We start from the raw sequence: 27,854 nt of genomic DNA on the forward strand, positions 1-27,854 counted from the left end.
CCTAGGCATAATTCTAAGACATATCTTGTGGATGCTAAAGTTTTAATCAGAAGCCAAACTAGTTGTTTTCCACTGCCTGCTCCCAAACTCAATAGTCAAGACAGAAGTGCTGCAAAACAAATGCTGTCTGACAGTGTGAAGGACCAGGGAGGAGAGAACATTATGTTTTCAAAGGACATGTATCTGTCCTTTATGCACAATGCCCTGTTCTTTACTGGAGTTTATTTTGGTTTTTTGGTAAAATGTAGATCAAAGTTCAATGCTGAGTTTGTTTTTTTTTTCCTAACTGCAAGACAATTCAGAAAACTTCAATAAATGACTCACTCTCATCAGAACATGCTTGTTCTGGGTTTTGTTGGGGTTTTTTTGGCTTTTTTTCTTCTTTGTTCCAGCAAGAGGAATATAGTGTTTTATAGAGGTTTTAGGCTGAGATAGTATGTAGGTGGCTTTCAGGAGCTGGTAAAAGAAGATAGGAACAGACCTCTTTGAACCAGGAAAAAATTCATTCCAGCAAGGCCCACCCAAGACAAGAAGTAATAGGGACTAATACAAAGCCAACACTCTGATCATACATCATACATCTCTGAAGAAGCAGCCTGGTAACCACTGCAGCCTAGGGCTGGTGTTGGAAGCTAGCAGTATCTACAGTGAATAGTGTTGGAAAAATGGTAGAACAAAACCACGTGTTGGTTTTGCACAGCCTGGTTTTTGGTAGCAGGGGAGCCACAGAGGTGCCTTCTGTGAGAAGCTTCCACCATGTCTGGCAGAACCAATCCCTGGTGGCTCTGAGGATGGACATGCTGCTGGCCAAGCCTGGACCAGTTAGAGATGTTGGTAATGTCTCTGTGATAACATATTTAAGAAGAAAAACAAAACAAAGTGGGCACAATTTTTTCTACCCAGAGAAGAGGAGGAGGTGAGACTGTGTGAGGGAAACAACATGGAGTCTCCCAGGTCAGTGCAGAAGGAGGGGCAGGAGGTGCTCCAGGCACTGGAGCTGAGATTCCTCTGCAGGCCATGGTGCAGACCATGGTGAAGCAGCTGCGCCCCTGCAGCCCATGGGGATCCATGGGGGATGCAGAGATTCACAGCTGCCCATGCTGGAGCAGGTGGATGCCTGGAGGAGGCTGTGGTCCTGTGGGAGACTCCATGGAGAGAGAGGGCCCTGCTTCCAGGCTGGAGCAGCCTTGTCCTTGGAGGACTGCACCCCGTGGAAGAGTGACCATCCCACAGCGGTTTTGGGAGGACTGCCTGCCTGTGGGAGGGACTCTCAGCAGTTTGGGAGGACTGCTGCTCATGAGATTGGAACCATGCTGGGAAAGTTCAGAGAGCTGTGTCCTGTGGGAGGGACCCCACGGCCTCACTGGGGAAGGATTCCTACCCCTGAGCAGCAGAAGAAAACCTCGGGTGATGAACTGACCAAAATCCCCACGCCCTGTCTCCCTGTGCTCCAAGGAGGGAGGGGTTGGGGGGAAAAGGTGCTCTTTAAGGGCTTGGTTTTACTTCTTATTATCCTCCTCTAATTCTGTTAGTAATAAACTCAATAAATTTAATTTTAGACTATTTTGCTCTTGGAGTGTTTTCTCCCAGTCCTTATCTCAACTCATGAAGCCTTCATGAAATTTTCTCTTTTCTGTCCAGCTGTAGCAGGGAGGGTGAGTGAGAGGTTTTTGTGGGTGCCTGGCATTTGGCCAGTGTCCAACCATGACACCACAGCACATGCCTTGAGTCGAATGTTTTTTTTCCCTTTTAAAGTTTGTAATAGAGTCCACAATTACCTACATGTGTACTTGCACACCAAGGATTTCAGGTGCTGCTTCTGACTGCTCTCAGACTGTTGAGGTGCATGATCTTAGTGATTTTGTTTACTTTCAGTAAAATGCTAAATAGTTTATTCTAAACAGTGGAAGCCAAGACAACTACATTTTTCAGGCTATCTACTACTGGAAGAGTAATGTTAATTGAGGAGGTAACTCAGGTGTATGCAGATAACCTCCAGATACTTTTTCTTAATCAGTGTTTGGAAGGCAAAGTAAATTTTGCATTTTAAAATGATTCTTTGATTGCAGACTAGCAGTATGAGTCACAAGTTATGAGTATTTACCAAGGCCAAGAGGTGATGGAAGACTATTATGACTATTTATCTAACCTCTTCCTGCAAATTATGTTCTAGCTGTTTCTGTTCATATTTCTATGATTGTATTACCTGAAATATCCAGTATCAAAACTCACTTATTGGTGTTTTTGTATCATTTTTAATAGCCATGCCCAAGAATTGATCTACTGTATTAAACCATAAGCCTGACTGCCTGTTATCCTGTCTTGGGCAAGTGTAAGGAGCCTCAGGCAACAGAGAGAAAAGAGGGCAGATGGAGAGGGATCACTCCCTGGGCCTCTCTTAACTTGTAACTGAAGGGCCTGTCAGTTGAGGTTATGTCCCTACTGATGTCTTCTGCAGCAGTACAGGGGCCTACCTTTGGTAAGTTTTGTTCAACTGCTCTTTTAACAATGCCCCTTCCAGTGGCCTGCTCTAAGTGCAAGCATCAAATTTCTTGTATTGGGAATGCTCTTGGTGAGTCATTCTTCATTCTGCTCTAGCTGCTCCTGATTTCATAGATACCTGTTCAGTTCCTTAGGAAGCTCTCTTCCTAGAGGAAGCAGCCTGAGATATCTTGAAATTTCATTATTATTCTTGTTGCTTAAATTTTTCTAGTTTTCATTAATTTATCTCAAGGAAAGGAAAAGATTATGTACAACATTGAAAGTGTTGGTTCACCATAAATTTACATGGTAGTATAAAGTTTTTTGTTTGGATCTTTGTTCCTATCCTCACACTGGTTGCTTTTTTGACTACCTCAACATACAAAGATGAAAATACAATTAACTTCTATATCTCTCTGTATCTATAATCTTGGATTTTGCTCTCTCCCAGGCACCAGTGCATGTATTTTTAAACAGCTCAGTCTCAGTTGGTGTGCTTTTCCCCAAGGTAAAGAAATTTGATCGGATTCCCCAGTAATGTGTGTGACTCATGCTTCTGCGAAGTTGAGAATGAACAGTAATGACAGATGGATTTACAGAAAGAAATCTCACCATGCCAAGATCCATAAGTCTGGACATACTCTGTTCACTTGACAGATGTTTGTAAAAGTTTGTTTTCCCTTCACCTCTTCACATTGCAAGGGCATTAACATAACTTACTTGCCAAGCATATTCAGTGAAGTGAAATTTGTGTGCTAACAAAATAAATATACTCTCAGAGAAACTTCTGTTGATAAAGTCAAAAGTATACAAAATAAGCTTGATGCATTCTGTAGTTGTTTTTCCTTCCAAAAATCTAACATAGTAGTTTGGAAATTAAAGCACTTGTCCAAAAAATGGATTTTACTTCCTGTCTTATCAGTACAGGCTGGAATGTGATTGCTGATCAGCAGCCATGATGACAAGGGATAGGTAAAGCCATGGCTGACCTAATCATGCATTGCAACAGCACCACTTGAAGGGACTAGATTCCCTTCAGGGGTCCCTTCACGACAAAAGTTTTGTGATTCTTTATTCATTGGAGTTTCAGTGAACATCTCAAGCCCTTACCGAAACCCTTCTTCTGATTCATGCTCCCAATATCTGGGGGAAGGGGAGGAGACTACCCAGTGCTGTGAGTTTTGAGACACTCTACATGGCCAGTGAAGAAAAGGATGATCTTAATTTACATGTCCTGCTGCTTTGTGAGCAGAAAAGCATAAGCTAAGACAAGCTATAAACAACAAGGTTAAGGGGTGTAAGGGACAATGTCACCCTGTGTTTGTCCTGCTTTTGCATTTTCCAGTTTTGCATCTGCTTTTGGCCACTTGTGAAGACAGGATGTTGGACCAAGATTAGGTGGTTTGACTGATTCTTTTGATTGTTCCTCACAGGTTTTTTTAGAAATGGGGATGTGTTTAGAAATCTCCTTTTTGGATTTTATTAAGGATCATCCTACCCCAATGTGTTCAACCAACTGTATCTCGAATACCAAATTTATTCTATGTTGATACCAAGAATTTTGGTAGTGATCCTAATAGTAGATCATGATCCTTGAATCCATGTAAGAAAAATCTGCATGGTGAGAAATTGTGTGTACAAACTGCATGACTGCTTCCAGATGCTGTTGAACGCCCTAATCTGCAAATTATAGGAATAAATGGGATGTGGACTACCCTCTATGGATAGAGAGTTTCTTTTGCAGCCTTGAAAGGTCTCAGAGTAGCTGCTGCTGTGAGCAGAATTGAGGACTGCTCAACAATGGTAGTTTGTATGCCAAATGTAGCACCATAATGGCTGAGCTAGTGTCTTTTCTGCTTGTTTGTTCTATTGTCCTATTATGATAATGTATTCACAAGGAAGCTGCTACCAAACTGTGAACAGAATGTAAAAAGTCCTAAAATAATATTCTTTCTTCAGTTATCATTTTATATCAGATACATGTTTATTATCTTAAACCTCATAGGATTATTTTACAAGTGTCAGCTTGCTTGTTGAAGTCATCTAAAATCTGTATCAATGGACACTGATATTAATTTCTCAATTTTCGTTTCCCTTTGGGTAATCCACTACTTGTGACCTGTTGGTGCTAACTGCCTTTTGTTTCCTTCTCTCTTCTCCATGTCTTTCAGAGGTTTACCTGCATCCCCCTAGTTTGCTTTTCTTCCCTTGAAACTGATTTTAAATTGAAACAGGAAGATTATATGAGCACTACTCACTCTAGTTGCTTAAAAATGGATGACATCTCCTGGGGACGAAAAAGGGAGTGAGAAATAGAGAAGAAACAGATCTGTGGTTTTGACTATTTATTTTTCTAATTTATTATTGGAAACACAAGCCAGGAAACCATATAGAGAGGAATGAGAATGAAGGAAGAAAGAAATCTTAATATCTGTTCCTGAAGGTGATTCTGAGACAAAACTTCTCAGCATTGCACAAAAGGAGTTTGTGCAAAGGAGAAGCAGAGTTTGAGAACAAAACACAAAAAAACCCAACCAACTTAGCCATTCATTATATTATCAACTGTGTAATTCACAGAAGTTCAATTTTTGATTGAAGCATTTGATCCTTACTTTGAAATTTTTATGAAGGCTTCTGCTTATCTCCAGAACTGGTGACCATCTTATCTCTAAAAAGATATGAATCTTGTCATATGGCTCACACTGAAGAACACATAGAGTTTGCAGAGAGAGGCATCTCTATGGCAGGTCCCCTTAGGAACCCAGGCAGGCTGGTATTAGGAGCACAGGAGAGATGCAGGGACTGCAGTGGGCTCATCTGATATGAGATATTCTATGCCTAGCCATGCTTGGTTTAAAATGCTTCACTGCTAAATTAGTGCTCTCCCTCCAGGTGAAGGCAAGATTGGTAGGGAAGAAGGAGGTGGGAAAGAAAGTTAGGGTCTAATGCTCCCTTTCAGACACAGGTCGCTGCAGAAAAGGAGCTCAAAGGTCATGGTTGAGAGTATGCAACAGGAGCTGAATTTCATCACCCAGAGGTGAAAGTCGTCATGGAAGGAAGGGCTCTTCTTCCTCTTGACTTTTCTGCTCCCTTGTAAATGTCTAATTCTCTTGTGTGCATGACATAGCTTTAACTGGGGGTATTGATATGGCCTCAACCCAATTCTGCTTGGTTTTGAGAGGCAAAAGAACCAGATGCAGGTTTGTGAATGCTACCCTTGACCTACATGCAGACCCTGCCAAACCTACAGGTTTTGGTGATTCGGGGTCCCATGCGTTGCCTGTGGACGTAATATTTTTATGCTGCATGCCTCAGTGTGTGTTGTCACAAATGTTGTTAGCAGGCCACCACTTCCAAATGCATGTGTGTATTTTTTACCTATGCATCTTAAAGGTCAGACTTCTTTTAGGAGTGCTTGCAAAGACTGCAGTGGCTGAACCAGCAGTGATAAAACTTTATTTCTTCTAAGTAGTGTGTGTGTTTGATCATTGTTTTCAGAAAATAAAATAGCGTGACCTTGCATTAACTTCAGAGTTGAGCTATCCAACTATCTAATGCTCCTCTGGACTCTGTGGAAAAGTGGCAGGCGGCTGGCAAGAGGGGAGCAGCTCATGGAGCAGAGTGAGTTGGCAGCCCTCTAGTGGGGCTGAGGAAAATGAAGGGGACCAGCAGCTCAGCAAGCAGATGTAAAAGTCACCTGGAAACCACAGCAAGGAGAATCTGACAGGGAAAAAGAAGTAGAAACAACAACTACAAAACCCAACAGAATTTGACAACAAGGTGGAAGAGAGCTGTCTTTCCTGAAAGACAGTTGCTGTAGTTACTGGGACAGTAGCTGTTCTAGTGGGTGGAGAGGACAAAGAGTCAGTCAAATGTGTGAGGCAGGGAAAGATGGTGTCTAAAAAAGCTGGGGAGGTCAGACCACAAAACCATATAGCTCAGGACCAAGCTCCAGCAGTAGGAATATGTACTGTAGGAGTGATTCATCCTACTTAGTCTCTCAGCCTTTGCCAAATTATCATTTAGGGGTTTTTAGACTCAGAGGTGAAAAGAGCTCTCCAGTTTTCTCCCATAAATCTGCCCCTTCTTTATAAACACAAATTGCTAAACAGGTCAGAGGCTGACAAAGAAAGAGGGAGAGACTCCAAACAAAGAAAGAGTGGCCGAGTGTTAAAGTATACAAAAATGACTGTGGAGTTGGATGGACCAGAAGTGAAAAAAACTAAAAGAGAAGAAAGATTGTGATATTGTTCTATTAAGGAAGACAAGACAAAGAAAAAATGGGGAAGAACAGAGGAGTGTAGCTTTGCTGAACAGCGGAAGGGGAGCTGGGCACCCTTCTCTGGTGTGCTGTAGCAGGCAGAAGTGCAGGACACCAGCTCCAGGCCAAAGGTGTTGGACAACAGCTCTTGGCCCTGTGTCTTGTAAGGGAATTCATGCAAGACTAAGGCCAGGGTTGAAGTCATACATGGTTGTGGACTGCAGTTTGGCCAGGAAAAAAAAAAAAAAAGCCAAGGGACTTGAGATTGAAAATAGTGGTACAATCAAACATGAAAATAGTAATAGCCAAGGAATAGGTTGACCCACAGTCTTCATCAGCAGTGTGGATAGAAGAAACTGAGCTGGAGGGAAGTGCAAAACAGCCCTGGCAAAGATGCAGCCAGGGGAGAACAAGGCTGAGGTGAAAGCTGGGTGAAAAAGAGATTCCTATTACTGGCTTGCAAAACCAAAGAGACAGATGTCTGAAAACACTACAAAGCTGAATGAAAGGGTGCACTAATGAAAGGGAAAGGGAAGAGGGCAGGAAGCCTTCAGGGCAAAAGGGTGTCCAAAGGGACCTTGGCATCTGTATGTTGCTTCTCAACTGGCACATCCATCCTGAGCCTTTTCAGGAGGCTGAATTCACCAACACCTTTGCTTCACTGCTTGGTTGGCTCTAGCTGCTGTTGTTGCTCTGAAGCAGCTGCTCTGTTGCAGCTCTGAAGCAGCACAGAATTATGCAAGAAGATTTTGTTGTACTAATTAGTCTACACTAATTACAGTGGTGTATTGGTAATTATTGATGATTCATAAACTGCATGGGCTGTAAGTTTTCTGCCATATTGGGGTAAAGACTTTTGTACTGGTGACTTAGAAAGGTGAAAATTCAATGAAGCAGTAATGCGTTTTGCTTAATGACACTGCTATGATAGTAAGCTAATTGGTGATCACTGGTTTGCACAAAAGCATAAGAGTTAAGAAAGTGCTATTGACTTTGTCTAATTATTTGTTTCATAGCTGATTCCTGGGGAGAATGCTTAGGAGATTACAATGATACTGAAAATAATATTGGGCAGTTAAAAATGTTAAAACAAACTTTTTTTTTCACTGGTTTTATGCTTTTATTATTTCTAGGTGGTTATTTCTTTGCTTTCAATACAGCGTCTGTTCCTCCGTTCACTGAAATTAGGGGTTTCTCACTGGCCTCTTTGGAATCAGGCTTGTCTCTGCATGTTTTACCAGAAAAGTCTATTATGAGCTACTACACTAATTGATTTAGGTTGCAGATCTATTAGCAGTCCTTCCTGGCAGTCAGTCAAATAATGAGAGCTTTATTTAAATTGGAAATCATCAGCAATGTGCTATTCACTTAAGTGAGGAAATGAACAGAGGTATGGTCATGGTATCACTAATACGCAATGTCCACATGGTCAGATTCTTCTGGGAGTTCAGAAAATGTGGAATTAGTTCCTTCAGGCAAGTGAGAGATCTGTAGGGCATTTGTGAAGGCCAGGCATACATGTCTTTATTTTTGCTGCCTCCTTTAGCTGAGTTTGACAGAGAAAAGTGAGTCAGTCACTTATACCTACAGCAGTTTGGGCATATAAATCGAAGGGTCTGATTCAGGTTGTGAAACAAGACTCAGAACTTAAAGACCAGAAAGGAGGACATCAGACATAGTTTTTGCTATATCTAATGAGAAGGTTTATTTATCCTTCCCATATTCAGGTTCATTACCAACCTTAATTTGTCCCATCTGTTTCTGTGCATTGTATAAGTAATGAAGTTGAGCATTTTAGGAACTCAAAGACAATACATAGCAATCTTTCAGGTAGAACAGCACCTATTCTGCATCCCTCCATGGTTCTGACCCCATCAAGTCTGCACTGAGCAGGACAGGGCATGTTCACCAACATCAGGAGTCTCTGATTTTCTAATTTTCACCTAACTTTCCTGCTGTTAGGAGCACCCTGAATCTGGAAGGAAGGGAGGAAGAGAAAGACCCTGATTTTTTTGTCCTTCTATTCAAGTGTTTTCTATTCATTCATGAGGCTGACACAGAAACAGCCGGGAGAAAAACTCTTGAGTCAGAGTCTGAGTGAGTGGATTATTTTGTTGCTGTTGTTTTAAAATAAACAGGATAAGAAAAGTGGCTAATCTATATAAAGTAATCTCTGTAAAGGACTTGATAGACTTGCCTGCATTGATCTGTGTCTTGGACACAGTTATTCCATTTTTGACAATACAGAGTGACTAACTCTGGATATCTTCTGAAGCAGTAGAAAGTGGAAGGCATTCATTTACAATGTGAGTTCCCTGATATTTCCCTGGCATTAGTAAATAGAAAATAAAATAAATATCTGTTTCCAAACATACATGGATGTGTCTGTATTCTTCTTTTGTACTGGTGACTTCTTTTGTTGAAGAATCTCATGCTTTTGATCCACACCTTCTGAGACAATTTGAGCTATGTATTGTCAAAAAACACGCTTTTGCTCTGAGACTGACTGAAGTCTGTTGTGTAGTCTTACAGATTTGTCTAATGAGATCACTTTGAGACTTTTTTTTTAATCAAAGTGTATGATAATAAAATATTTAAGAGTTTTCTATTGAGTATCACTGGAGTTTGAATGTACTGTTTTTCTCTTTTGGTTGGGGGGAATAGGAGCTGTGAGCTTTCAGAGAACTGTTTCTATAACTTACTCTTAACTCATGGTTGATGATGGGTGCTAACTTCCATTTCTGTTCAGATATGCTTACTGGCACTAAGCTACATTCAGCTACAGCAGGAGCTCAAGTGGGAAGTGAAGCTTTTCTGTGAGAAAAGGAGAGGTTAACTACACTTATATTGGGGGCAGTTTTTGCTTTGGAAAACAGTGGCAGGCTTTGTAGTTTAATCTTTTGGAGTACTGCCCATTACCACTTTCTGACGTAGGTTGTTGGGCTGAGAAGAATCGATGCGCACTGGTGCATGAAAGTCCAAAGTGTCAGTTGTAGCTATACATAATGCCATTGTCTCACGTGCTGACCAGGCTGTTAATGCTTAACACTGCATTGTATTCTCTAAAGAAAAGAGTAGAATACCGGGAACTTCATCTGTTTTAAATGTTTATACACATTCCTTTGAAAAATACATTTTTAAAGGATTAAGTATTGCCTGTATAAAAGGCTCAGACTAATGAGCACCACAGAGAAAAATGCCACAGAAATAAGGCTCCAGCATTCCCATGTGTCAGGGAATGGCCTTGGGAATCTGCCTACAATTAGGGTTTTGGTCAGATTACATGTCTTGCAGGATTGCTTAAACTCATCTACACCTGGGGCACCTGGGGTAACTGGTGACCATGAAAGCAAGGAGTCTGCCCTTTCGGAGGTTGGTAACTTGCAGCTAATTCTCCATATGCACGAACATTTTAAGGGTTTAAAGACTCTTCTCATTAAGTATGTGCACCTGCGTGAGGGCATATGTATTGTTCTGTTGCTTAACAACCTTCTGTAGCTAATGGTTTGAAGTGAAACAAATCAGTAGTGTACAGGAGAAGTGTACTGAAATGTATCAAGACATGAAAAGTATTAACGTAGTCCAGTTCCTAAGAAGTACAACAAACAAAGCGGCCACAGCCCACATGTACTGGCTTTCTTGCAGCAGGTTTAAATTATGGTGTGCTATCATATCTTCTGAAAATGTCATGGCTCACATGGTAGTGATATTTTTACCTGAAAACTGAAGGCTATGGTTCAGGAAAACAACTTTCAATCTACAACCCAAACAAGTTCCCTTTTCTCAAAAGTCACTTCTTTCACCATCAATCCCACTAAAACATTATTATTTAGAATATGTCACAAGACCTTTAAAAAAAGTTCTATATTACATTCTAATGAATAACTTTTGGCCAGAGATAAATAGCTTTCTAGTCTCCAGCAAAAAAAAGTCCTTCTATGTAACCTAGGTACTCTGTTGGGGAAACAGAGAAAAGAAAGTGTGTGTTTCTTACTTCCTTATTTTAAACCCTAGCATTTTTAACTTACAGGCAAGTAAAACAAAAATAGGAATTTGGTAAAGATTATCATGTGAGATGCACTTCATAGTAATGAAATTAAGGCTGCTATTCATATGCCAGTGTGCTTTTTAGCATCTTTCATGGTTCTGTTTGACCTTTAATTCTTGTATGTAAAATGCTACCTTCTTAAGAATGACAATGAAAAAAAAATCTGTATTTCTTTAGCAGGCTTCAGCTGCAGAAGTACAAGTTGGGTCCATGAGACTGACACAATACCCAATTCAGGTAAGATGCTCCTTCAGTTTCTGAGAGAGCCAATTCAGTATTGATAGATGAAAAAGTTAAGGTTCAAACTCTTTAGTTAACTATAATATTTTAATTTCACTTGTACAAGGACTGTGAGAGGGATAATGTGTGTTTTGTGTATCTGATTGCTTGAGAAGATTTAAAGTAAATTAACTCAGTAAATAAGACCCTTAGATTTCCACTAACATCCCCTCATTGCTTGTATCTGTCCTACCAGTATGAGTGTGAGTGTATGTGCATCAACCAGGGAAAGAGCTGCCTCTATGGATATTAAAACCTGTTCAGTTTTGCTATACCACAGCAGAGACCTTCATGAAATTTAGGTATATGTTCAGTTTTGCTGGGTTTTGCACAACAGGATAGAGAACTGTAACAGGACAGAGAACGATGTTTTACAGACCACCAATTCAAGAAATGTCCTCCAAGAAGACAGGTTCAAATTCAGCTAAGGAGCAACAGCTCTTATCCATACATGCTTCATTTTCTGTACATTTTGCTCCTGTGATAGTATCAGATGCCAAGTGTTATTTTTTTCAGCTTATAGTGGAAGTTGGAACTCTCGGATTATAGGAAATTAAATAGCCTTTTAGCCTTTAACATTGTTTTAGTGATACATAATTAATCTGAATTAATTTATGGGTTGGTTAATTCTGTAAAATACAGACACATTTAGTCACCAAGCACCCTTTCTGTGAAAAACCTATGTGTGGAAGAAAAGCATCATAAAGCTTTACATTTTTATGGCTTTACATTCAGTCTTGAATGTAAAGCCATATGAATGGCTTTATGAATGCAATCTCAATGATTACTCAATCTGATGAAATTACTTGTTTATATTGTAGTAAGACTGAGGAGTAGTGACTTCAACAGCAGAACAACCTTCAGTTTTGTAGGGAATTTTAACATAGAAATGTGTAACTTTTCACAGAAAAATATTTTTAGATCATGTTTAGATAATCTTCAGAAAGATTATCCAGAAGATATTTAGCAACTACAAATACTCTCAGTGCTTTTGTGAGGATATTACTTCATAGAAATTTGATTTCCCCAAGGCAAAGTTGGATTTTTGTTGTTTTCAAAAATTGACATTCTTCTTGGTATCTTTTCAGATGGGGGTGTTATTTTGTCTTTACATTTCACAACTGAGAATCTGTGTAAGAAAATAATCTGTTTTAGGCAGAAATTATTCAGTAAAATCATTAACTGAAGAATTTTCCTTAAAGATGTTGCCATACATTAACTTATTTACAGTTAAGTAAAACATTTTATGTTAACCCACCTTGTGTAAAAAGCCACATTACCTCAGATAATTTGGCAAGTAATGCACACATCCCCACATTAAAAAAATGTGTGCTAATCTTTTATTCCATCTTGACAATACAATTATGTGTTTCTCTGTGCATTGCAAACAGCTACTGAATATCACATTTTAAATGTCTGTATGTGGATGATTAATCACGTTTACAATTGCCTGACAAGTTAAGTTCCATTTGTTAAAACAATTGCCACTGAGGCTTTTCTTAGCCAACTTCATTTTATTCTGCTGTGTTTTATGCTGTTATGGGACACCTGTGCCAACCTCAAAATGGCGCATATTTTTTGTCTGAGAAGTGACCTCACTTGTGCCTGTGACCTGCCATAAAACCATTTAATAGGTTCCTCACTGGACTTCATGACCATATATGTCAGAGTAAAATTGGGTTTCATTTGTACAGAATTGTGACCCAGGTGCTCCTGGCCTTAAGAGGCAAAGGGAAGAGTTCAAAGCAAACCAGCCAGCTCCAACCCTCCAAATATCCCATATACACATTGCACAATTGCCTCGACTTTGTACCAAGGCTTGTAATATAGGAATGATTTGATTTCAGAAATGACCATGCTGAAAGTACACAAAAATGTGCTTTCTCCAGGGGACACTGGAGATGTGGTTTTTATAAACAATTAGTGCACATAAAAAGGTGCTGGATCCTCTTGCAGAAATGTTTGCTCATAAGCGTTTCAGTGTTCCTATTCAAATGCTGCATTTTCTCACCTTTTAGGACATTTATTTGCCATTATCTCTTTCACAGCGTTGACACTGTGATCTTCCCTGATGAGCTGCAAATGAAGCAAGATGATGCATAGCATTTCGCTGTTCCCTCATACCATTATAATGGGTATCTCTGTAACTTTATTCAGAGATACTATGTCTTTTCCAATCTGAAAGTCTCTTGCTAGGATATGATGATTTGAAAATGATTAAATAGCTTCTTAAGTTGCTGTAATTTTCTTTCTCCTTTTGGTAGCTTGTTTATCCTCAGCTGATGTTTCTTGTATTTCAAAATCTTTGAAGCAAATTTCTGTCCATTTTCTGTATTTGTATAATAAACTGGGAACTAGATGTGCAATAGTCATGTCAAGCGAATACTTAGAGTAAAAATTTCAGTACATCACCAAAATTGGAAAGGCCTCTACAGAGAAAGTCCATGGTATTCCTAAATTACGGCAACAATAATTGCCGTAAAATTATCTTTTTACAGTAACATTGCAAATCATGCAACAAAAAAATAACTACATGAAGTTTTTTTGGCATGGAACACAGATTGAATTTAAGCATTTCCTTGATCATGTTGTTTATATGGATTATTACATTTTTGCCTTGACTTTGACAGCATTGTTCAAATATACTTCCAGTTATATTGTGTTTTGATGATTTATAGTAAGCTCCATACAACGGTTAATGAGAAAGTGTAGTAGTAATACCTTAAACCACTTTTAAAATTAATATTCTCAGAAGGATTTGTGCACTGATAATCAGTTACCAGGGAGAGATTGTATGGTTTAATTAAGCTCCATTATTTTAAAGATGATAAATTATTGCATTTTACCATCCTTTATTTCCAAACTGGGAGTGCTGAGAGAAGGAAGATATCAAAAAACGTGCCACCCCTGCCCCCCTCAAATTTTCTTTCCCCATAACATTTCAAACTAGGAACAAAATAAAACTAATGGCAGTTGGAACCAAACAAAAGATTGTATCAGAGTAGAGACTTCACTCAGGAAGTAGAAAATCTGCAGCTTGGCCAGGTCACTGCTTTCCAACTCTTTGATGGCTGGAAAAAAAACCTCAGGGATTAAAAAGAGTGACAACAGTTACCTTGGATGTTAAGTGTCAGTAAACCAAATCTGCTTATTGATAACTGCAATCAAAAACCTCCCAATACATTGAAACTCTTACCTTCTTAATATTTACAGAAATTGTGAGCATATAATTTTCTTCCATTGTTTAATGAAACTCTGACTGTCACAGTAACAATGATTGATTTTTTTATTGTTTAGAATTCAACAATCCAGGCAGCTAAAGATAAGAAGAATGCTATTGTCACCTTTTCTAGCTTCTAGACTGATCGTGCTGAAATTCATGTGCTGACACCACAGCTGCATAAAGCAAGGTGGATAAAGGTTATTGGCCTTTCCTACAGGCATTTGGAGCAAAATTTTGCATATTTTTCTTGAGCACGTTGTTTCAGTAAAGTCAGGAGATGACTTTTATATGTGAAATGAACAGGATTTTGCTTTATACATGACTAATCTCTGGCTGCTGACTTTTTGTGCAATTTTAGTAGCTGTGGATAAAGTTTTGACTTTTTGAGGCCTTCTTTTTCACAGCATATTTGCACTAAATTAGCCCTGTTCTTCGTCTGACACAGGGTAGCACGGATAGTTATCAGTTGCTATGGTAAATACGTGCAACTGTAATGGGGAATGTCTGCATGACTTAGATTAATAAATGGACACTGATAAATTGTGTGTTATAGGGCAAGGATGAAAAATTTATTCTTTCTGAAAAACACTTCCTTTTACATGAGAGGCACAGAAATACAGCTGTTTTCAGCTTCTATTCTGTGTGTCAGCTTGCAAACAGGCTTCCTACAGCATCTCCTTGATCTTCAGAGTGGCACCTCTGTACACTTCCTACCTGATCTTGTGTGAGCAGTTCCTTAAGTGTTCAGTTGAAATTGTCTAAACTACTTTATAAGCTTAGGGACAGTTTGGCACAATTTATTGGGTAAAAAATTCTCACATTTGAATATTTTTCCTCCTCTACATACCTTCTTGCCTGTTGCTCTTTTCAGCTTTGAAATAATATTGGTTAATGCCACTTTTTGTGATTAAAGAAGACAGAACAAATAAAACTTTGTTATTGTTTGCCCATGTCTTCAGGGATGATAAGAGGTAATTAAGGCAGCTGCATTTCAGACAGTTCCTTACTATCAAAAGTGTGTGTAGCTCGGATGAGACAAGAGTGGCAATGATGTTTGATGGTTGGTTGCTGATTGAATTGGAACAGGAGCTAGGAAAAAATCATCATGTGGCAAGCTAGTTTTGTCCTAAACTTTTATACAGTCCTTGTTTAAAACCATTAACTATTTATATAGTTAACTGTTGTTAACTATTGATTGTTGATAACTGTGGTATCCATTAAGAAAGGTGTACTACTGCATTGTTTGTTTTACAACCTGTGGTTCAAGCTTCCCACTTTTAAAGCAGACTTAAAATCTTCCAAAGGGTAGAATTATTTGTTAAGACTTGCTCCATGCAGAAGACTACTTTATGTGCTTAATGTGGTGCTGCTGTTTTCCATCCTCTGCAGGTTTTGCTAATCTTTGCAAAAGAAGACAACCAAAGCAATGGTTTCTGGTGGGCTTGTGACAGAGCAGGATACAGGTGCAATGTTGCCTGGACTCTGGAATCAGCACTTGAATGTTTCCTGGATAAGCACCAGGAAATAATTGTCATAGATCACAGGAACTCCAAGTATTTTGATGCAGAAGATATCTGCAGGTAACCTAAAGCACCTTATGCTTCTCTTAAGCTTTGAAATACATTGTATGAAACCAAACCTCCTAATTTGAAACCAAACTCCTTATTTGAAAAAATAGGGAAAAAAATAAAAACAACAAACAAAAAATGAACACCTAAAATTGCAGTGGAATGGAAGCTTGGGGACTGAGGCCAGGAGGTTTGCACACATCTACAACAATATAAAAACTACATTATGCCGAAGCTGAACTGTAGAATTATCTTTAAGTCATGGGGTTTCTATCAGAGCATAAGCCAAAGCTGTTGTGAAACCATTCTCTGCTGTGGGTGCTGCTTCTTTCCTGGCTTACTGCTGCATCAAAATCTGAAGCTGCAGACTTCAAAGGAATGTGTTTGTTTGTGTGAATGTTGTGCACAAGGTCAGGCACTGCCAGTTCTTCGCAAAAGTTTGCATCACTCTTCTAGTCCACATGGTTGTACCTAAGATGCTTTAAGATTACAAGTGATCAGTATTGGGATCCTTTGCTAAAATGCGTGGTTTCAGCTGAAGCATACCATTTGCACCATACTGTGCTTCTAGTCTGCCATGAGCTGAAACTTGCCATGTTTACGACAAGGGGCATTTTAATGCTCAAATATTTGTGCTGGTCTTTCTTCTAAAAGACCAACAGATAAACATAAAGATTGTTTATTCAGAGCAATGTAATATGAGTGAAAAAAGCTTATCATTAGCCAGTAAAACACAGAGTGTTCTTCTGATAGCTGGTCATATCTTTTTTGGTTTCTCAATAATATGCAACATGGTAAAATTTTGTTTATGCAGTATTTAATGAACTGTAGTCTTTTGTAATTTGCTATGCCTTGATAGCACTTCCCACCCTCTAAACAAAATTTTGCAATGTCTAGAAGGACAGTGGTAAATCTGAGAGGGGGTAGAGATTCTTGTATAAATTAGTCAAGGGCGTTGAAGATACTTTGCATGTACTGACCTTTCTCGACTCACGCATTCAGGGCAGTCTGCCCCAGATAAGCTGAATACACAGGGGAAACCTTCGCTAGGTCATAAGAGTAGGTCTGAAAAGTGATGTTTGTCCACTGAGGTTTTGGAGCTTTTGCCTTCTTACCTCCATAGAGCAAAATGAGAAATATGGTGCCAAAATGAAAATGGTTTGTCTAAATCGGGATAGTTAGGTTTGGCAGTGCACTATCATATTGTCTAGCCTCAGTGGTGTCTTTCAGTCCTGACTTTCATTTATATTTTCAGTGGAGGTACTCAGAGCAATATTGAGAAAGCATTCAGTGTAACTGAGAAATTTTTGTTTCCTCAGGTCTATTCGTGCCACAGAGCTATCAGAGCATACTGTAATACTTGCTGTGGTTCCACGCACGTAAGTATTACTGGTTTGTGAAAGATTTTAATTTTACTTTATAAGAACAGTTACCTAGTCTATAACAGTTATTTAATAACAGAAAGTATCTTACTAGCAAATTTTACAGAGTAAATGTAGTATTTTTCATCTGAAATGGTCTAGTGATGTTCGATGTTTTATTTGAGTGTTCGACATCTTTCCTTTAGTACTGACTAGTATTTTCCTGTCACCTCATGATGGGTTTTATAGTAAGAAAGCCAGACAGATATGTGTTATTTCTAAGAGGAAAGGAAAATACAAATCCAAACTAGAAAGGTGCGCATTACTTTCTAAAGGAAATAACTAGAGAAATAACAAATTGTTGTTTATTTAACTGGGTGATGGGGCAAACTTCAATCCAGTTGATGCCAAATTCACCAGAATGTTGTCCTTACACCCTTATTTGGTAATTCATAACCCATGCATTTAGGAAGAATTCTTACTGACTTAAATATATATTTATCAAATATCTTCAAATACCCTTGTTAGAACTCCTACATACTACTGAATCCATTACCATTTTCATTTCCTAAATCAATTAGAATATTAGGAAATAGAGTGGAAGGAGAACTATTACTACCAAGATTTGAAAATCAATTAAATTTGCTGCTGAACAAGATTTTACAACTTAGCAAATACCTTTATATTAATAATATTTTTTTAGATTATTTCTCATAAGATATCACAGAATGTCTTTTTTATCTTCTTTGTACTTTTTCTTGCAATCCCCTTCTGTGTGTAGAGAGATACAGGACTTCTCTGGAGAATCTGTCAGTCAGGTTTGCTGTAGGAGTAATTATCAAGTTGTATAGAAGCTGCAAATACCTGTAATAGAAGACTATAGCACCAGCTTCTATAACAGTAAGATTTTTTGTATGTATTTAAGGAAAAACTCTTCTCACTGAGTTCGTTATGTTTAGAGAACTATGTTAGATTCATGCCATCTAATCCTCAACTGTTATGTCCCCTTATAGTAAATAATATACCAGCCCTGCTTAATATCTGTATCAATGACCTGGACAAGGGATTGAGTGCACTCTCAATCAGTTTGCAGGTGACACCAAGCTGGGTGGGATGCTGATCTGCTGGAGGGCAGGAAGGCTCTGCAGAGGGATCTGGGCAGGCTGGATCATGGCTGAGGCCAATGGTGTGAGGTTCAACAAGGCCCAGTGCTGGGTCCTGCCCTTGGGTCACAGCAACCCCAGGCAGCTCCACAGGCTGGGGCAGAGTGGCTGGAAAGGACCTGGGGGTGCTGGTGACAGCAGCTGAACATGAGCCAGGCTGTGCCCAGGTGGCCAAGAAGGCCAATGGCATCCTGGCCTGGATCAGCAATGGCCAGGGCAGGGATTGGCCCCCTGTGCTGGGCACTGGTGAGGCCACACCTGGAATCCTGTGTCCAGCTCTGGGCCCCTCACAACAGGAAGTATGTTGAGGTGCTGGAATGAGTCCAGAGAAAGGCAGTGGAGGTGGTGAAGGATCTGGAGCATGAGTCCTGAGGAGTGTGGAGTGACTGAGGGAGCTGGAGATGTCTAGCCTTGAGAAAAGGAGCCTCAGGGAGACTTTGTTTCTCTCTACAAGTACCTGAAAGGAGGATATACTCTCCATACCAGGTGGGGTCCGTTTTTTCTCCGAAGTATTAAGGGATCTGACCATAGGAAATGGCCTCAGGTTGTGCTAAGAGAAGTTTAGATTGGGCATTTGGAAAATTTTCTTCCCTGAAAGAGTTGCAAGCATTGCAACCCAGGCTACCCAGTACAGTGGAATCACCATGCCTGCAGGTATTTAAAAGATGTGTGGATGTGACACTTGGGAAGTGGTTCACTGCTGTTCAGTGCTTAGCACTGCTGGTTTAGAGGTTGGACTCGATGATCTAACAGTCATTTCCAACCTGAATAATTCTGTGGTTGTGTGATTTTGTTTTGTAGATCTGCTGACCAAGAAGAGACTTCTGTTCTCCCCCTTCTTGATGCAGGCTTTGATAGGGTATGTATAAATTGCCTATGTAATATAGAAAACATAGTAGCTTCATAAATTACAAACACTTCTGCTTCCTCAAATTGAAAAGTACACATCCTCTTCTGTTAGAAATGTATTGATAAGAAACCAGTGGCAGTTGATTTAGTTTTCCTTTCAGGAGTATTCCAGAAGCATATGAAACAAAAAGCTCTGTGATCTAGGTAGTCCTTTCAGAATAGCAGCTGTACTGACATTACCTTCTTGTGGTCTGGCTGGGTAGCGGGTGTGTTTTATGACTGCACTAAGAAACAGGGGTGGGAGGCTCTGATTAACACATCACAGCATGCTGACTCGTCACCCAGACCCCTCCATGTGTCTCAGGCTGCTAGGATTTCTCTTCTAAAGGGACTACAAACCTGGTCCAGCTCGTGAAGATTTTTTCCCCCCGTAATGTCTGAAATGTTGGTTTGCACAAATTTTTCTCAGTACAGAGTTAGAGACACTCCTGTACCAGAAACAGAAGCGAAGATAACTGTTCATACTGTTCCTCAAAGGGCTTTGTAGGAGAGAGCAGAAAGGCAGGAGTTCTCAGCTCTGAAAATCTAGGTTGCTTACCCTGTCCCAACATTTGTGTGAGTGGCTTTGGTTGGATATTAATGTTATGTTATTCTCAAATAAACCAGCTGCATTTTTTAAGTTAGCCATTCATAAGGAAGGATGTGTACTTAGGCATAAGAAGCACATCTGAAGAATTAGTTAGAATTAACTGTATATATTTTCTTTAAAATATACATATTTAGGAAAATTAACTGTAGTAAGGAAAATTGGAGAAGAGATGGAATTAACCCAGGCAAAAATCTCATTCTCCTATGCTCATGCTGAGTCCAGTGTCTTAGCCAATTCACATTCAGCCTAAGTTTGTTTATACAGCAGAACATGAACCAGAATTAACATTTTCAGATGATCTCCCAAAAATAGAGGTATAAGATCTTGCCTGTACTGCAAGAGTATTGTGGGACCAAAGCATTTCTAAAGCACTTAGATGCTCTGAAAATTGGAAATGTTAGTCTAAGAGAAAGGTCAGCCCAAGAATGCCAGTGTTTTATTAATGTAGTTTCTCTCTCTCTCTCCTTCTCTCTCTCTCTCTCTCTCTCTCTCTCTCTCTCACTCTCTCTCTCTCTCTCTCTGGCTTAAATATTTTTCAAAGAGAAGTTTATTACTTCTCAGGTCTACTGTTTCATTTGAACACAATGTAGGGCAATGTGTTTTGTAAGCTAAATTAAAACTGTAGGTGTAGTACTGAGTAAAGTCAGAGGAGACTCTGTGGCTGTGAGACATGGCTCAGTGAAACTCTCTGCCTTGGAAAAAAGAATCTTTTTGCACCTGACAGCTGTGCTACTCTCTCTTGCTGTCCCACATTTATCAGAGGGCTTGAATAATGTAATAATTGCCTATTGGAATTATTTTCAAGATTTTAAAATACATCTGATGTGACAGTTTCTTTTTTGCTGTGGGGTGGACATAGGAATTATTTTTGCTTGGATGGGGATCAGGGGACTAAATGCATTACCACACAAAGATTTAAAAATGCCTCTCTTCAAACAGAGAGGTGGTATTTGCAGGGTCTTGTCTCTTCCTCATCAGCAAAAATTAAATTTATTTTTGGAAAATTGCAATCTGTTTAAATCATATTTTTTTTTTATGCTGACTTATTTCTGGTTTTTCCTCCTTCTTCTTAAGAAAGTTCATTTTATTACATCTGATTTTCCCTCTATATCATTAACTACTCTTGTGTTTGTGTATTAATGCTGTTGCTAATCCAGGACATTAATTATGCTTTTTTTTTTCCTCTCAGCCTCATAAACCTAATAGTGGTGGCCTACTTAGGATGGGCTAATTTGAATAAGCAATTTAGCTTCCTGACTGATTTTTAGCTATGATTTAAATCAGCAAACAGGAGATCTTAATGTTTGCAGTTACTGAATTACAACCTTGTCTTGTATTTTGAACCTCTTTTCCTAAACAAATGTTGATTCTCATTGACCAGATACTATTAAAACTTACTAGATTGGAATAAAAGGAGTCTTTAATATTAAAATGAATTCTTATTGCTAAGCAAAAAGAAGAATGCATTACTGCTAGTTTATAATTCCTGTGGCTTGTACTAAGTTCTGCATAGAACAACAGTGGAATCCCATTATAATGAAGTAAGAAATAATTTAAAACTATATGTTACTTAAAATGTACTGCATAAATATGAAACTTTTAAAAAATAAAGTGTTTTGTCTGTCTTCTAATATCTGCAAGTTCAGAAATCTTCTTATTCTTGTGTCACATTAGAAGCACAGATTAGAAAAAGAAATGTTTCCTGCTATTTTCATGTCCCAGTTGATTTCTCAGTTTTGAGTCAGCCAGCGAATGACCAGCATCAGCACTATAAACTTAGATAAAGTGATTCTTTAGATCTGCAGAAGACTATACAACAGTTAAGAGCATGGTTAGCACTTTGATAAGCTGCAGTTCTTGTTTCTTAGCAAAGGATTTGTGCCAAGAATTTTGTCATTGAACAGCAGTGCCTAAATTTTTTCAGTAAAACACACTACTATAAAATTCAGTTTATAAAGACCCTTAGCATAATCTAGTAAGTCTATTTCATAAAATAGGTTGCCATCGTAGATAAATTTTATATTATTGAGAGTTGTTCTCATTCTTTTAAATTTAGCTCAAATGTATTTGAATATTTAGAAGAGTAGCCAAAACCTGAAAATCTTAGTCTACACTGCTTTAGAAGAGAAGTTTGTTAGCAGGCTGTTTGATACACAAAACCACAACATTGTTTGCTTTGTTTCTGCCAACTTTTTATGGTACCTTTTGTTTTCCCATGTGTTCTGTAGCATGGGAGGTAAAAGTTACAGAAATATTTTAAGATGTCGACATTAAGGAGTAGAACAGACCCATGCCAACAGTTGTTTTTAATGTTACTTTTGTTATATTTTACTCACAACTTGGAATTAAGCCACTGGTGTCCAAAACACAGTTTTTCATACAGGACAGAAGCACAGATTTCTTGAAAGCTATTCTTTGGTGGTTTGCATGCTCCTCTGGACTGCGCATGCAGCTGTGCTGTGAGAACTAGTGACAACACAGGGCATTTCCTATGATAACTCAAATCAGTGCATGTGATTGATCAATAAACTTTAACTGAACTCAGAGAATATACTTCTTTTGTAGCAACATAAAATTTCTGATTTCAGCAGGACCAAGCACAAGACCTTTTAGACCTAACTGAGAACATTCTCTCCTATCTGGAGTAAAAGTTTTTTTCAGTGCAGTCAGATGCTTCTTACTTTGTGTCCTTCTGAATTCACAGTGACAGCTCAGTGAATTGAGAAGAAAAGTTGCTTGATTTTTGGAAGCTTTAGCTTCAATATTTGCTTGGAAACAAATGCCAAATATATTTTTCTTTCTTTTTTTTTAGCATGTATGTTTTATGTCTCTAAGGTTTTCCATTTCCATTCTGAATTAAGGATAGACATTCAAAATAAAACATCAAGGCAATACTGGTTTTGTGTGAGACTGTGGGGGGGTGGGGGGGGGGGGGGTTGGAGTATTTGGTGGGTTGCTAAAACCAAACGGGAAAATCTAGCAAAGGAATTAGCATATTTATACTTGCTTTGTATTTAGATATTTGTATAGTCTTAAAAACTAGAAACTCATTCCCAAGGGAAAGGTTATTATTCACAACACAAAAGGTACAACAAAAACTTTTTTCTACCAGAAAAGAAAGTATGGTTGAGGTTGGAAGGAACCTCTAGAGGTCATCTTGCCCAACCTCCCTGCTCAAGTAGAGCCCCCTAAAATAAGTTTAGGACCATGCCACACAGTTTTTCAACGTCTCCAGTGATGGAGATTCTGCAGCCTCTCTGAGTAACCTGTGCCCAGGTCACCCTCCCAGTAAAAAAAAAAAAGTGTTGCCTGATGTTCAGGCTCCCTGAAACTCCTTTGTTTCTGTTTGTGCCAATTGCCTCTGGTCCTGTCACTGGGCATCACTGGAAAGAAGCTGGCTGGCTCTGTCTTCTTACAGTCTCCCTTCAGATATTTATATGCCTTGATATATTCTCCACTTCAGCGTTCTCCTTTCCAGGCTGAAAAGTCCCAGCTCTCCTGGCCTGTCTCACAGCAGAGGTGCTTTATCACCCTTGTGGGCCTTTGCTGGCCTCATGCCAGCTTTCTTTAAAAAGTTAAAGTTTTAGATGCAGAAACAGAAATAACAGTTTAAAACTATTCCAGCCTATTTCATGCACTCTTGATTTGTCTTCCAGCAATTCATGGAGAACAGCAGCGTAACTGCTTGTTACAATGAACTGGTTCAAATAGAACGTGGGGAAGTGCGATCTCAGTTCAAATTACGGTATGTAGAGGTGTGAGAAACTGCAAACATCAACTTCTTGGTCTAAACAATTGCATCATGTTACTTTCTGCTTCTTCCCAGCTAAGCATTTGTGTACCTTGCATCTGTATGTTAACTAATACGCTATTCTTTTATATTTCTTCCTTCTGTGTTTTTGTAAAGGACAAACTCAGTGCCTTAGTAACTGGTACCCTGAGAAATCTTGGTCAGTGTAGGTGGAAGCTGTGATTTTATATGATGGCAAAACTTTATAAAGTCATCCTTGATCTCATGTGTCTGAGCTTTCATATTAGGAGGCTTGAACTGAATGCAATCTTGATTCAGCTCTGAGTTTTTATTTTCTTGCTTGGCCAAGACTTGGCAGGCCAGGAGCACAGTTTTATATGTTATTGAGCACAGTTTTATATGTTATTGAGTGCATTCCCACATGCACTTTTTCCTTAATGTGACTAATTTTGTATTTAATATAGGTGCTTTTGCATGCACGTAGATATTTTTGCAATGCAACCATATGAAACAATAGGAAAGAAATGCAGAGAAAGGGCTGTTCTCTCTGTGGCATAAATTAATTTGAGTTCCATCTACAGAAATACTATCACTTTTCTACAGGTTTCAGTGTCTCTGTTTCACAAGTTGATTTTTTCTAAGATTTCTTTGCAAACTGATACCAAAGTGACTTTACATTTTGAGTGATTGCATATTCATGCACACAAACTGCAATGACAAGAGAATTCCAGGGAAAAAATTGGATTTTGGTTTACACAATTTTAATAGTTGTTTTCTAAAACTCAGCAAGAATGTCTTCCCCTTACCTCTGTCTTATTAGAGAAATGTCATTAAAAACTCATCAGAACTGATACTGGTTATGGCATTCAGGTATAACTTTTTTTTTCATTCCATAACGGGGGAAAAGAGTGCTGCACTGCACATCTGTGCTGCTAGTTGATGATCTGGGAGTCTTCTATACAGCTTTGTAAAAGTGAAAGGGAAGAGAATGGAGAAAGTTAGTTGATAGAATTCAACTCAGGATATGTCACGTGTTCAGACACAAGAGAAATGTAATGAAAAAGTAGCACCAGCCCCAGAGAGAAGTAAATGAGGTCATGTCAGTGGTCAGAAGTGGCTTTCCATTCCTAGCACAGACTCCCCTTTTCCACATAGCTGGTTCTGATTTGAAACTTGGTTGGACATCTGTGTGCTAATTAAAGGGGATATGGGCCATTTAAACTTGTAATTTTGTTGGCTTGCTTGTCAGATCAAATGGAAATACTAAGGCTTGAATAGTGCAGACATATCTGTGTGTTTTCTTACAGAAAGTCTCTGTAATTACATTTGTTAGCAGCTGATGTACCAGACAGGCATCTATCACTGAGACAAATTAGTTCCTTCACACAGCACAAAATCACACTTGGGAACCAGCTTGAATTGCTAGAAAATCACATATAAAATTACACTCCAAGCTCCTTTTATTATATGAGCAGAAACACTTCTGTCATCTTCTGCACAAAATACTTTTTTCCCACAAATCTTCATTCACATGGTTGCATGTCTGTGTTTCCGCGTATGTCTCTTTGTGTATCCTATTTTGTTTTGAGTTACTTCCACAATAAGCAGAAGTAGTAATGTCCTGTATTTCTTAATTCTCTAGTCAGTTGTACTAATTCAAACCCTGCTATGCAGCCTGGAAGCAAGAGGTTTCTTTTAGGTAATAACTGTGTACAGGAATATTTATGCATGGTGCATTTTAGTTCCCTGAAATGAGAGTCATATAGAAGATAATTAGTTTGTCTTCAGACCAAATCAAAGACAAGGCACTGACATCTATCAAAGCAAGTATGACTAAGTTGTTTCTTCCAGTTCTCACTCTTCTGGGCCATGGTAGGTCTTGGAACTACATGATCTTCATGTCCCTTCCAACCCAAATCATCCTATGATTCTATGAGATATACATATTTCCCTAGTATTAGAAGCCTATATTAATGTTAATGCCATCCTGTGTAAGTCATAATTTAAACAATTTGAATTCTGTACCAAGAAGGTAAGGCTTTTGCTTTCCTGCATTAGTTCAAGGATAGCCCTGAAAAAAAAAGGCAACAAAGATCATCTGGGTCCTGAAAGATGAGGATGTATGGAAATCAAGTCACTGCATTATTACTTGGAAGAAGGAAAATTGGTATTTTTTTTTATTAGAACTTTGAGATGGGTCAAATTGTTTCCTTTAACTGTGTTGTATGACAGTTTCTTTGATAGTGCCAACCTACTTGCTGTACTAAAACTTTGTCTATATGTGCTGTCATGATTTTTGTGCTTCCAATCTTTAATGATCACAAAACTTTCTGATGTAATAGTAATGTATTATTTTTACTGCTAATTGTTCATTCCTGCTGTTCAGAGCATGTGTGTAGATATAAAAATACTCTTAAGATGCTGCAGCACCTGTGAGCACATTTACAACGTAATCTGCAGTAAAAGCACGTTAACAACAAGGATGTCTGAGGCTGGCTGTTCTGAAAAAGTCATAATAAAGATTGTGGCATGGTCTAGTCAAAACAACTGCTATTTTGTGGTTCATCTATCAATAAGTACAATTTAATCATGTATTTATAGTGAACAAAATGTTCTAACGATAAGACTAATGTGCTAATCATTTGCTACTTGCAGGGCTTGTAATGCAGTGTTTACAGCATTAGACCATTGTCAGGAAGCTGTAGAAATAACCAGTGAAGATCATGTCATTCAGGTACGGGGGGAAATGTTAACTATTTTATAGAATTTGAAAAGAGGGAGACCCCAAAGACGTCTTGGGTCAGTAGTTCCTGTTCTATATCAATATTTTAGTTTTGTTGCCCATTAGAATGTCTTGTGCAATGAACTGCTTAATTTCTGATTGCTGCACACTGATGCCTGCTGAATTTATAAGACTTTTCCTTCTGTAACTTCATTGAAATTATAGTTTTCGGTAATGTTGTTTCTGGTAAAACCTGCATTAATTCTCTTTCTGTGCCTTCTGATAGATTACATATTGCCTTCTCTGACTTGAATAAAATGTTTCACCATTACATAGTATTTTTATATGAGAATCACTGAATTGTAGGGATATGTGGTTGTGGCTTTAGCATATAACACTTTGATAGTTATATATAACTTACTAGTTTTTAAATAATTTTTTTTTAATATTGTCCTAATGTACCTTTGTTTTGGCAGTATGTTAATCCAGCCTTTGAACGGATGATGGGGTACTGCAAGGGAGAACTTATTGGCAAGGAGCTTACTGAACTACCTAAAAGTGATAAAAACTCTGCAGATCTTTTGGACAACATAAACACATTTATTAAAAAAGGAAAAGTAAGAAAATATGACAAACTCTTGTGAAATCACTATAGAGTTCTATTCTGATTTGGTTTTATTGCTGTAGGTTTAAGAACACTAGATGTATTCTTCATGAGTACACATATAAGACTAGAATTGTGTTTCTCAGATGTCTAAGCACAACACAGACCATGCCACTGACAAGTGACTACAGATTCCATTAGCTTTGCTTTTAGGATCTAACTGAACTCCTGCTGATTTGCTGGCTTAAGATCAGTATCAGAATGTTTCCTGTGTTTCTGTTTTGCTTAGAGCCCATGGAGCTTTTCTTAGATGCAATGTAACAGTTTGTCCCTCAGTCAGTCTCTCAGGTGGCTGAATCATCCAACTAGAATGTCTAACTTCTGTCAAACAGCAGAACCTTGCTGACTGCATACTTAAAGCACCAAAATGTATTGGCACCCAGTGGGGTGCCAATTGCTTTCCTAATAACTACAGTTAGAATGTCTGCAATGCCCTGTGAACTCCCGTCCTTGAGGCAATGGGCCTGGCAATATGTTCCCCTAATACATGCAACACTCTTATCCCATCTCCCCTGGGTTGCAGAAATACCTCTTGCCCTTCCCTGTCTCACGTTCTGCTTCAAGACCTTTGGGGAGTTCGTGAATCTTTGAGTCACGTCCAGCAATGATCTGAGCTTTGTGAGTCACTGTCTGCAGGTCCTCCTTGGTTCATTAGCAATACCTACAGGCCACTCCTGCTGTGCTCCTCCTCATTTATATGGGCTGCCCTGCAGCTAGCACTGTCTGCTCAAAGGTATCTTCTACCCATTCTCCAGCTTCATCCTACCCTGCTGCCAGGTAGTTCCCTCCTTAAGATATTTCCTCTTTGAGGTTAGTTGAAGGACATATTTAGATC

The 27,854-nt window shown here is 38.8% G+C and overlaps 1 protein-coding gene across 3 annotated transcripts in view; it reads left to right on the top strand.

Moving 5' to 3' along the window:
- Positions 1-27,854, top strand: part of PDE8B (phosphodiesterase 8B) — a 71,126-nt gene that overhangs the window by 19,050 nt on the left and 24,222 nt on the right. For 2 of the 3 annotated variants that reach the window (XM_071425243.1, XM_071425244.1), the window contains exons 2-8: positions 10,968-11,027; positions 15,682-15,872; positions 17,180-17,239; positions 19,186-19,243; positions 23,539-23,627; positions 26,289-26,367; positions 26,832-26,972. In XM_071425243.1, the coding sequence (XP_071281344.1) occupies positions 10,968-11,027; positions 15,682-15,872; positions 17,180-17,239; positions 19,186-19,243; positions 23,539-23,627; positions 26,289-26,367; positions 26,832-26,972 (678 nt within the window). The remainder of the gene's footprint in view (positions 1-10,967; positions 11,028-15,681; positions 15,873-17,179; positions 17,240-19,185; positions 19,244-23,538; positions 23,628-26,288; positions 26,368-26,831; positions 26,973-27,854) is intronic. The other variant, XM_071425242.1, reaches the window with a different exon arrangement.

This window comes from Agelaius tricolor, unplaced genomic scaffold (genome assembly GCF_023055355.1).
Source record: "Agelaius tricolor isolate 1412-34295 unplaced genomic scaffold, bAgeTri1.0.p SCAF_4, whole genome shotgun sequence".
Lineage (NCBI taxonomy): Eukaryota > Metazoa > Chordata > Aves > Passeriformes > Icteridae > Agelaius > Agelaius tricolor.